This window comes from Pagrus major, chromosome 1, assembly GCF_040436345.1.
Source record: "Pagrus major chromosome 1, Pma_NU_1.0".
Lineage (NCBI taxonomy): Eukaryota > Metazoa > Chordata > Actinopteri > Spariformes > Sparidae > Pagrus > Pagrus major.
Genome location: NC_133215.1, coordinates 23,551,643 through 23,563,964, shown reverse-complemented (window position 1 = coordinate 23,563,964; position 12,322 = coordinate 23,551,643). Strand labels below are relative to the sequence as shown.

The 12,322-nt window shown below is 39.2% G+C and overlaps 1 protein-coding gene across 1 annotated transcript in view; it reads left to right on the top strand.

Moving 5' to 3' along the window:
• LOC141005399 (dolichyl-diphosphooligosaccharide--protein glycosyltransferase subunit TUSC3) overlaps nt 1–11,927 on the top strand; it is a 67,724-nt gene extending 55,797 nt beyond the window's left edge. Inside the window, exons 8-10 of the mRNA XM_073477249.1 lie at nt 86–160; nt 9,595–9,685; nt 11,676–11,927. Coding sequence (XP_073333350.1) covers nt 86–160; nt 9,595–9,685; nt 11,676–11,691 — 182 coding nt within the window. The 3' untranslated portion in view covers nt 11,692–11,927. The remainder of the gene's footprint in view (nt 1–85; nt 161–9,594; nt 9,686–11,675) is intronic.
• Nucleotides 11,928–12,322: the final 395 nt, after the last annotated feature.

Below are 12,322 nucleotides of genomic sequence, written 5' to 3'. Positions count from 1 at the left end.
GTTCTTCCTGGGGCAGTGTGTACACTCCCATCTTCTTCCTCTCCTGTATTGCGAGTGTGTTGTTTCCTTGACAACCTTGTCCCAGATGCTGCAATCACCATGGGGATGGTGCTGCTAAATGAAGCTGCCACCTCCAAGGGAGACGTTGGCAAGAGGAGAAGTAAGTAGACAAGATTGTTTTCATTTTTTTTATTAGTCCCTTTTCTTTCCTTTTTCAAGCTTCAGTTCCTCAGCTTTGGAGTGTTGTTAGTGGAGCAATTGTCCCGAGTGTAAGCAAGGTATGTGTTTAAACTGACTGGCATGCTGTTAGAGCCACCTTGTAACTACCAGGTAGGTGAGTTATCCTAGCAACACTCTGTGTGTATGCATGAAAATCAACTTTCAAGATGTAGCAGAGGTGCTGGAGAGGTTAAAATACCTACAGACCAAATACAACCTGTAAAGCTTTTTTTCTTGGTGCAGTAAACGTCACTTTGTCGAAAGTGATTGAAGAGACTTCTGCAGTGTTTCACTTTATTTTGAGCTGTTGGCCTTCATCAGAGCATACATGGTTAAACAATGGACAGGCATGGAAAAAATAGCCAATCCCATTCTAATCATTGGCAGGATGCAATACTTATGTGCACACCCTGGTGATAGAAGCTTCACCTTTGAGGAATTGTAGTTTATATCTATTGAATAGAGTACTGTAAGGCAAACAAATCAAAGCTATACTTTATATTATGATATAAGAAGGGGGAACACAATGAATACAATCATGAAGCACCTTATAGTAGCACATGGCATACAAGTATGGCTTCCATTTGAATGCCTCACAAGGTCTGCACAGGTGTATTGCATACTGCAAAAGACTGTAATTCATTACTAAGAAAAACACAAAGCAACACAGTAAAAAGTTAAACATTTTAATGAGTCACACATACACATTAACACAAAGATACTGTACATCTTTAAAGCCCATATGTGCATATGCAGCTCTCATCAGAGATACGAAAGAAGAGAAATGTCAGCTATGAAAAAAAAAAAAACGTGTCTAATTCAGATTGTTATTAAGACTTTCGTTTTAACATCTTCTGGATGCAATCATATGTGGTATATGATCTGCTGATTTCTACTGCTCCTTGTTTTCTGGTACATTTGTGACGTGGAATCTGACTCACCAGAAGGAAAAACAAAGAAAAGCAAACGGTGTTGCCTGGGTCTCCCACCTGTCTAATAGAACTGTAGAAGCCTCTCAGATGAGAGGTGAAACGTCTTTAAGAACTTCAAGCAAGTCCAGTTTTCTTTGTCTAGCACTAGATATACCATGACCTGGATGACTGAGAACCTTCACAGACTTATTGCTAACTCATTAAAATGTCCTATCGTCAAAAGCAGGTCATAGGTTCAGGTAATAAATATAAATTCTTCTGGCTACATTTTACAGTTTGGTTTCCTAGATTTCTTAAAAGGGCATCCTCTGACTGCAACATTAACAGCAGGGAAATTGTTTTTCCACTCAAGATCCTATCTTTCAGACTTACCCTGAGAGCGGAGAGGATTCTTTAAGATTGGACTTGCACTCGCCAACTTCATCAGCAGTTATTTCTTTGCGAGGCCACCCGCTGCCACTCTCTATAACCTGAAAATAACATTTCATTACGTGACTTCCCAGTCTCTCCAGGTTGCACTGAATAGGACAAGTGTCTTTTGAGCCTCCTCTTGTGCTTTGTGCTTGCTAGCCTGTGTTTTGTTAGAATAGATGCTCTACCTCTTGAGCGTACTGTAATTTACACCTTCAAGAACATGTTGTACGAAGTTGCAACATACAGTTTCTTTGTGGATATACAAACTTGTTCAGAAATCACATATATGATGTTTCAGTTGTAAACTTTTTCCTTCACCTGATACACAATATGAGTGAATCAGAATCACCCAAAGAGAATGTGAGAAAGAAGAAGAAAGCAGACCTACAATACATTTTCTATGATGAATGCATTTCCTTTCTAGCTTTCTTCTTTATCACTATCTTTGCCAGTGCATTGTCAGGAAGCTTTGTGTGTTACCACCCAGTGGTGGACTCACCCTTCATGTTCGAATAAACCTTGCATAGATGGCCTCTTGGATGCCCTTGCAGTGCCCTTTTTGTGTGCTGGTGCCCTACCGCATACAGTTGATGCCCTTCTAATTTTTTTTTTTTGCCCCTGCCCCTCAACATCCTGAGTCCGCCAATGTCAACGCCTTGCTTGACAAAACCAAAACAGGGACCCACTCATAGAAAAACTGCTCCGTACCGCTAGTAGAAGACAAAACTCCACAGGTTACCTTTGTTTTTTATTTTAAAGTAGTTACTACTACTTAAACAGCAGATAAAACTTCAGAAGGCATTCAGTCACAAATATCAGGACTATATTCTCTTAAGGAAATAGTCCCTGTGAAAACGCTTCACAGCGAGGTCAAAGGTAGCAGACAAACTTCTGATACTTCTGATATATTTTAGAAAAGAAATTTGTCAACTTTAAATCTTGGTGATTGAAATCTTGACCAACTCATAAGACAAACAGCTTTGAGATACATATACTGTATATTTTTTGGATTTTTTTTCCCCAAAAAATAGTTTTCAAGGGAAAATTACTGTATTAAAACTGTATTTAAAAAGTACTGTATTTAACAGCAGTGCTAGACATACAGACTTAGATGTGAGACCTCTGTACACACGTACTCACACATACACACACTCCATTATCGCAGTACTTTAATTAGTGTGATGTGTATTTGCATAACTGTCAATTAGCTGGAGCAGCTATCTGAAAATGAGAAGCACTTGTTTCACTTTGCAGTTAATCACTGAGATGACCCTTCACCTGGACCATAACTGCCTCTGAATACCCAACTACAGTATTTAGATATATCTGGGGAATGCTTGATTGACTTTGGCTTACAAAGACCCCTTTTCTTTATGTACTTGAGTTGTGGTTGATAAACCTTGACTAGCAGGTAGATTGATGTTGCGTTATCAAAATGAACCTGATTTGGTTTGACAAGAAAATGATTTAGTGTGCTTTTAATTACTCAAGTTGATCTTGAGACAATTAAAAGTTAGTTATTGTATGCTTTTAAATGTGTGTGCTTTCAAAGTACAGGCAGTTAGTTTAAAACTGATAAAGAGCTATAATTTTCGTCTGATCGATTGGATAGGTTTTTATCTTAACATTCCTGTAAGAGACTAAGTTTACTGGTACTCTTGAAAAATTAAGACCAGAAAATAAAACTCTGTGCAAACACATTCTTTCATCAGATTTATAAAGCTGTGCGTTTGCCTGATTCTGTTTTATAAATCTAAGTGATTGTGGAAATGGGCACAGAAAGTGATTTAGAAACGCCCACAATCATCTGCTTGCATATCGATACTTGTACCTGCTCCACCACTCATTTGACCTGTCAGTGAGATGGATGGCAAGAAAGAAAAAGTACAACTGATTGCAATTAATCAGTAAGGTTCTCCAACAGCATCAGAACAGCTGTCATGACGCATGGCTGTAGCCAAACTCTGATTCCATGTCGAAAATCTCTAACATTGTCTCTTAAAACTGGAAATAATCCTAAAGTTTGAGGTTCAGAAACTGAGTGAAAGTGTGAGAAGTGAAATTGTTCTTCTAACCAAAAAAAGCCCTAAATCATGGCCAGACTAAAGGTTTCTAAGGGGACAGTGCATGGTACCCTAAAATGCAAAACGCTACCCCCCTCACTACAAGGCTGACCCAAAGTGACCACACCATTAGACGATTAATACACCAAGCTGAGTTCCCTCAGAGATAGAAACGCTACTTCAATACAGATACAGAAATTACTAAATAAAGAACATAAGACCCCAATCAGCAAAAGTCCTGTAAAAAGAAGCCTGTTTTGTAGTGGTCTCCGAGGACAAATAGCAGAAATTCTAGAAACCATTACTTTGATTAGCAAGGAGGATGTTTACACAAGTAGCCTTTGCTGTTTTTGAGGTTATGCTTCACTATAAGATCTTGGGAAGACCTCTGTCTAACTTGAAGCAGTCGAAAAAATGTCCTCAAAAGTCTGAGCAAGTTGTACACGATGTAAAAAACAGCAAAGAGTTCACAGAGGGGGTGATTAATTGATGTCAAAGATGTCATGTCGAGTTTCTGTGAAATCTCAAATGCTTAGACGTTCAATAATCAAAACTCCATATTTTTTCAAGTTGGATTGTAGTGGCCTCATGCTGTGGATTTTTATTACTTGAAATTATAGAGTCGGAAATAAATATACAGAGACAATGTAGGACCACTGACGTGCTGTCATTCTACATCAAAAGAAAACAGAAATTATTCTGTTCCAACAATAAAAAACAATGAAGGAAACTGACATTGATCTCTTGATTGAAGTGCAGATGATCCCTGGCACCTCCCGATGAGTCATGATAGGAAGTGTTTAGAGTGAAACCGCTCTCGACCACCTGACCATACTAATGGCATCATACTGGCTTTCAGTTCTTCTCTTAATGTCGAATTTCTGCATAATCTGTTGATTATAAGAAGGAGTGTTAGATATCAGATGGCCCACACTGGTAATTATCTCAAACACAGAAGACACAGTTACACACAAGTGGAATTTAATTAGTCAGTGTGATGAAAAAGCAACTTGAGAAGCCTTGCAGTCACCTCTGTGAGGCCACACACGTACACACACACACACACACACACACACACACACACACACACACACACACACACGGGATATCATGAACTTTTTGTTCAACTGTACCAATGAGTTCTCCTTGAGATGTTAAAGCTTGGCAATTAAAATGGTAATGACCATATAACTACCTCAAGACTTGTTTTTCAGTATCAGACTGAACAAGAACACACTGACGCACTCTACTTACATACACAGACACTCATGCATATGTGCTCACATAATGATTACCTGTGTAATGCTGACATATCACGTGTACAGCACAGACTCATTTATCACTTCTCCCCGTGCTCAATCACTTCCAACAGGTTCCTTTCTCCGTTCATCCTTTCATTCTCCGTCTCACTCTTTCTCGCTCTACCTCTTCTTTCCTTCTCTTATGTGCAGAAGTGTACATTTTATTACAGCGAAAGCATACTAATGCTTACAGAAACCTGTTACATAAACCACATAGAAGAACAAAACAAGCTTGTGTAGAGTAAACAGTTTTATATTCCACACACAGCTGTCATTGAATTGAAACACATGTGGACACACAAATTAGATAAGTGCATTATAAAGCAGCGTAGAGAATAGTCGTCTGTCAGTAATGGAGAGAAGATTTGGTTTGAATGGGAGTGTAATCACTGGATGTGGGTGTTAAATCCCTGGCATATACCTTTCAAATTGCTGAGTCAGGAATCACAGCGCACACACTGTTTTTCAGCAAGTGAGGTGCAGAGCAAGTAAATGGAGTTACAAAATGAGATAGACAGAGAGACGGTGAAAGTGAAGCAGGCTCAAGTGTGACACATTAAAGATGGGGGAGGGGGGTTGAACAGTCAGGAAAAGTGAGATGGGTCTGTGAAAGAACAAAACGCAGTAGAGACAACTAAAAATCAAGGCCCCAACCCGAAAATTACCATAGCTCTTTGGTGAAATGCCAACATTCTGCATAGCAGTGCACATTTCAGAACAACAGAAACTTGACAGGCAGACATGACCCAAAAATACAAAGACTTATTTTCTATTTATATTAGAGCCTAATTTTGTGATACAACAGAATAACTCTTGCAGACCCGTGAAGACCAAAGTATAAAAAAAATTGATAGTGACATATGTTTAGGCAAGTAACAATGTTTTAACAAAAGAACCAAGGGAAAATCCCAGTTTGAGATCACTATTTGGTAATTTCTTCATTCTCTTTAATAGAGAGAATTTAAGACGGGATGATATATAAATGCTTCACCTTTAAAACATAGAGATTAGAGCTGCAGCTAATGATTATTTTCACTATTGATTAATCTGCCAATCATTTCACAGTCAGCCTACAAAATGTCAAAACGATTGTGAAAAATGCTCATCACAAATTCCCAGAGCCCAGAGAAACATCCTCACATTGCTTCTTTTGTCCAACTAACAGTCCAAAAACCAAATAATCTTTATGTATCATTAATGACAAAGAAAGCAGCAAATCCTTACATTTATGAGGCTGGAACAAGCAAATCTTTGACATTTTTGCTTGAAAAATGACTGAATTGATTATTAAAATAGCTGGCAACTTTCTTTTGAATGACTAGACAACCAATCGTTGTAGCTCTACTACATTTACATGAAAAGCAGAGGTCACGTTTGCGTATACTGTATAGATTCATACTTGCACAAATTGCCGTACGTGCTCTCCTTGAATGTTTGATTCGAATGTGTTTGTTTTTGTTGGACATGGTTAGAATGGTAAAGAATAATTTTACCATTCAGTATGTACTATCTGGAAGCCCTGGTTCACTTGTAACTGAGGAACAAGAACATTGACAAGCCAAACAAAGAATGGCAACAGCTTTTTTCTGGTAGTTTGACATAAAAACAATAAAACAGTTGTTAGCGGTTATACCCTGTGGTTGAGTCAGTTAATGTCTCTTGAAGCCTGATGCTAATCAGAGAATAAATTGTGAAGAACCATTTAGCATCACAATATCCATTCATATTTGTCTTCCTAATGCGATAGGCTTAGCTTAATATGTTTATTGGCCTCTTCGTGCAGGGAAAACGTACAATTATTTTCCCATGCCAATATATCATGATTTGAACTGAGCCAAGTCATACAGTCAAAAGAGGGATTACCACCTTTGTCATTGAGGGAAATCATTCAGCTTAAACAACTTGTCATTTGGCCAAGGTCATAAATCACTCAGCGTATTAGCATGCTTAGTGCGTGTGTATACGGGAGTGTCATTATCCACGGAAGCATACTAAGATACCTCTCAGTCATAATTGATGAGCTATGGGAAATACATCCCACTATACTTAATGAAGATACACAGACGTTCTGTCGCTCACGCACTCGCAGGCACATGCGTAGATGTGGCAGCCCAGGGAGCACCGGGGCATAAGGGCCCTCCTTGGAGACGTACTCTCAAATATGCAGTGCTCTCAATCAAGACACTCAGTCAATGTCACACACACACACATGCACACACACACACACGCACACACACACACACACACACACACACACACAGCTTTGTATTACAATACTTCTCAGGACATTTTCTTGAATTAGATATCAGTGTAACCTTTGTTTAACCTCAGATCTGTCCTCCCACCTGTCAAAAAATGTATTTTGAGTAAAGAATGATAAATTGTTTTCAAGAATGTACCCATGTGGCTGATGACTTTTGATCCTCACAACAATAGGAGTATGAGAAAGCACACCCACACATACAATGAGTGGGTCTCCTGTGTATTTGTAAGTGTGTGTGTGTGTGCCTGTGGTAGATGACTTCGGACTTGAATGTCATATCATTTGTTCTATCTCTCTCTCTCTCACACACACACACACACACACACACACACACACACACACACACACACACACACACACACACACACACACACACACACACACACACACACCACAATACAGCCCCTGAGGTTGGTGGTGTATGTGTGTGCGTGTGTGTGTGTGTGTGTTATGAGTCTTATGTTGAATTGTAATTGTACGATATGTGTGTATAGTGAAAGAAAGAATGGAGTTATAGTTTTAGTGGAGCTGACACTGAGCAATAGCAGCAGGTCTAGATAATAGAACACACCAACCACTGGAGTCCAGAAGATGAATGACAGCACATACACACAAATTGACACTTAAAAAAAACTTGAAACATTTACACAGAGTAATCTTTTGTTCTGACTCACTCTCCCTCTATCATACACACATGACTTTATATATACACACACACACACACACACACACACACACACACACACACACACACACACACACACACACACACACAGTGAGAGCAGGCGCGTATCTCACTGTTTAGTCTCCAGGAGAGGTCCTCATCCTAATCCCTGATTAACAATATCAGTCGGTGGTGACAGTTTAATTTAACACAGTGCTTTTCAAGGATTAGCCCCTACATGAGGGTGTGTGCACACATTCATACACCCACACATGCAGACATACACAATTCCTCCTGCAGATTAAAGATCATGCTTATGTATATTTCACTTTGAATAGCCACTGAGGAAATAAGATGATAATAGCTGCAAACACAATTTTGTGCAGCACAGCATGGTTGATGATGAGAAGGACGCAGTGGCACACACAAGTTGAAGGATTGCTTAAATAAAGGCAAATATTAAAAGGTTTTGGCATGATGAGGAGCACCAGGTCATGTGTTAGACTCTCCTAGCAGTTTAGCAAATGTCAAATAATTAATTTTTCTCAGCAGTATTTGGCTCCCGGTGTATCGACCTGTGAAGGTGCCTTCATGTGTGTGTTTGTATGCGTGAGCCACCAACATGAAGAGAAGAGGATGCTTTCAGTGTGTACCATGTCTAAACCCTGCAAGCACATTCAATTTGAACAGAGATCAAACAGAGAGTTACATCAGCGGTTCTAATGTGCGTGAAATGATTTTAAATGGTTGCCTTTAGCCAGGAATCAAATATCCTCACAGGCCATTGTGTAATTATTATTATGCATACATCAGGGTATCTGTAGGACCTGCAGAAAGTTGGGAAAATATGGAAACTCAAAGGCGTTTAGTGAAGTTATCGTAACTTTAGTTTGAGAGACCATGCTGGAGGATCTCCATGTACTTTTTTTGTCTTCTTATTCAATGTTTGATTTTGATACTGTATGTTTAAAGTTGCTTACATTTCTTTGTGTTGGTCTTGAATTGTAATGCTTGGATTGCTTTCTTTGTGTGGACATACTGGTATGGTGAGCCATCCCCACTCCAGCCAACGTTGCTTCCTTTATCAAACAGTGGTGTCGTTAATAATCACACACCATTCGTTGTCCTATTCGTTACCATCGCAACCAGACTGCCATTCTAGAAAAATCAATATTAGCAAGGTCAGCAATAAGAGTCACTCATACAGAAGATGTTCATGGAAATTGAGGAGTTGCAGAGTTTCTTCATAGGGAAACTGTAACCTGTACTCTACATTTACTGCTACTGGACAACTTCACTGCTAAAGTTTCCCTCTCCAAAACATGCACACTAGATTGATTCTCCAGTTAGTGGCTTTGACCAAGGCACTGGCTAAGATCTGGAGTTGAACAGGCGTGAACGTTGCCCACTGCTTCCTCGGGATGGGTTAAATGCAGAGTACCAGTTTCACTATCCTGTACATTGTATGATATGCGATCAAATAAAGATTCTACTTCCTCTTCTTAAAATATATATGGCGAACGGAGTGGGGCTTAAACCTTGAGAGGACACTTGAGCTGGTCCTCATAATTTTGCCTGTTTCAGGGTTAAAACTTGGTTTTAAAGGATTAGGTTACAGTTATTTTTATGTGAGGGTAAGAATTTAGTTCTGATGATTAGAGTTTGGGTAAGGGGCCAGGGAATGCATTATATCAATAAGGGTCCTTACAATTGTGTGTGTGTGTGTGTTTCTTTCCAGTCATCTGCCTGGTTGGCCTTGGCCTGGTGGTGTTTTTCTTCAGTTTCCTGCTCTCCATTTTCAGGTCCAAGTACCATGGATACCCCTACAGGTAACTATAGCAACTGTACAGTGTCACAGAACGGATGCTCGCACAAGTTTCATCAAGCTTACTCAACAGTTATTCAAACACAATATACAAGTGTACAATGAATCTTAAAATCACTGAAGTTGACATAAAATCACTGAAAAGTTATTGCAGACACAGTGCAAAAGTCCAGGCCAAAACAGGATCCATCCATTCCCATTATTTCATTGATCCTAAGACAGCTGTTCGATTGAAAACACTCCCTTCAAGAAAGCCACAGCGCCAAGCTTTTTTTCCTCTGGAGGCCAATCTCACAGCTAAAACTTCAGTAGAGATTTGCAGTCTGACTTTGGTGACTCAAATGTTTCTTTGACATTTTGCAGTACGCTCAATACACAGTATATTCCTATATCTTTTCTTCTTTACCCTAGATGTAAGACCTACAGGAAACATGGAAGTTGTCTGTAGCTCGTTCATATAGTGAATGTGTTTGGACACTAAAACCCTTCAGCTTAGTGAGCCAGAACAGCAGCGATTTGGTCCCACTTTGAGCTAAAGGTCGCCACTACATAAAAGAGATTTAATGTGCGACAGAAAACACTCCACATGTCTGTGTTCACTTCACTGCCACTGGAGCCGCTCTAGGATATTACAGCAACTACAAAACATCTCCAGCTGCAGAAACTCACCTCTGGAACAAGAAAGGAGGGTTCAACAGGGCAGGTTATTTACTGTCATGTGGGCTTAAGCCCTCTTGTGAGCTGTAGTGTGAAATAAGACCAAATTGCTTGTGCCAGTTCAGTGATTGTTGTCTGGTGACTTAAATCCATTGATGAAGAGTTTAGCCATGGTATGAACCTGGTGATGCTTCATTTTACAGGTCCATCATTCCTGGATACTTTCCTAATTTCCAAGAAGTTTCCTGGAGAGAAATCAGTAATTTTGAGGAAAATAAGGATGTTATTGAAAGAAAACATTGGTTTTATTCATCATTCATTTATTATTGAAAACATTATTCCTCATACACAGTGAACTGAACACAAGTGACTAAAAGATTCTGGCAATGGGAATTAATTGGAAGTTATAAATGGGAAGTGTACCAATTGAACACATTGTTTTTCCTATTAATCAAATTACAGATTACTTTTCAGGAATTTTTTTAACATTAATCTAAAGTTACAGGCCCATAAACTGAAGCATGAAACCTACATTATCTGAGGTAAAATAGAGCCTATGGCATGTAGACTAGAGCGCCAGACAATATTAAATCATCCATTTCAGCTCACTACATCTCAGCCTATCTTACCCGCAGGTGTTCATAAACTACAGGTCAGGAACTTATTTTTAAAATATGAAAAAGTGAAATTATTGGTTATCTTGTCAGTATCGACCATGAGGAGCAGGTAATAATCAGTTATCGGTGATGGCTGAAAAAAAAACCATGTTGTGCATCTCTACTGTTAAGCAACAAAAAACAAACAAGGACGCAGTCGGAACCATCTCAGAAGAGGCAGTCAGGAGAGCAGCTGTGTACTGTATTTAGTGTGATGAACAGCTTTCACTTAACTGCTGCTTATGCTTGAGCTCCAAGAAGTAGTATTTTAAATTGCTGTTACGTTTGATTTGACCTTGACTTCCCATTAATTATTGAAGTGCATGTTTTGAATTTTTAATGGCGTATAGACATGTTTAGAGGCGGTCGACCACTAGCACTCCTCAATTTCCTTTCCTGTTTGACAGATATATGCACCTTTAGCAAGCATTTGAGCTTTTTTTTTTCCTGATTTCATGCTTCCAGAAACAGTTTGAACCTGCAGGAAGCATTTTCGGAAAAATAATCATGAAAGGGCGCAGGCTTTTAGTTTTATCTTTTGGCCTCTGCTAAAAATATGTGTTGTTGTTGTGCAACAACAAAACACTTTATTTATATCCCATCCTGTTTCTCTCTCCTTTCCCCTCTTTGTGTTTCTCTTTTCCCCTTCTCTACTCCGTTTAATCCTCTGCTGTCTCTCAGCTTCCTTATTAAGTGAAAAGAGACAGAAGAGGAGGTCAGAGGATGGCAAAGAGGCAGTAGGTGAGAGGAAGAGGAGTCGAGAAGATACTTGAAGAGGAGGAGGCAGCGTCTAGTGGATGAGTGGATGGCGAGGTTTCTTTTTTTGTGTGTTGTTTTTTTTATCGACTGCAGTCAAACTCTGCAAGCTGAAAAGAAGAAAATAAATTAATCCTTCTTACACTGGAAAATAAAGGTGTTTGGCATGTCTCTGTATTTTTGTCATTTCTTTATGGTTCCTTTGTGTATTGAATAGTGTGGGTAGATACACTGACCTGTGACTGTTCTGTTTTTCCATCCATGTATTGGATCCTATTTATGGAAACTGTGACACAGCAGGTTAGAAAGATGGTTAATGTGGCAAACACAGAAGCACAGAGCTGAAGTTTCATGTGTAAAATGAGTTGGAAAATCTCCACAGAGTCAATCTTTTCAAGTGCTTGTCACGTCTTTGTCTCTTATGGTGAGCATTTTGGAGAAACACTGATAAAGATACTCATCTCTTCCTGGTAAATTTCTGCTACAGCTGTAGATTTGAAACTCAGTCAGATTCAGTTTCCTGGGGCGAACAGTTTTGAATTATTATAGCTGGAATATGAATGGCTCAAACA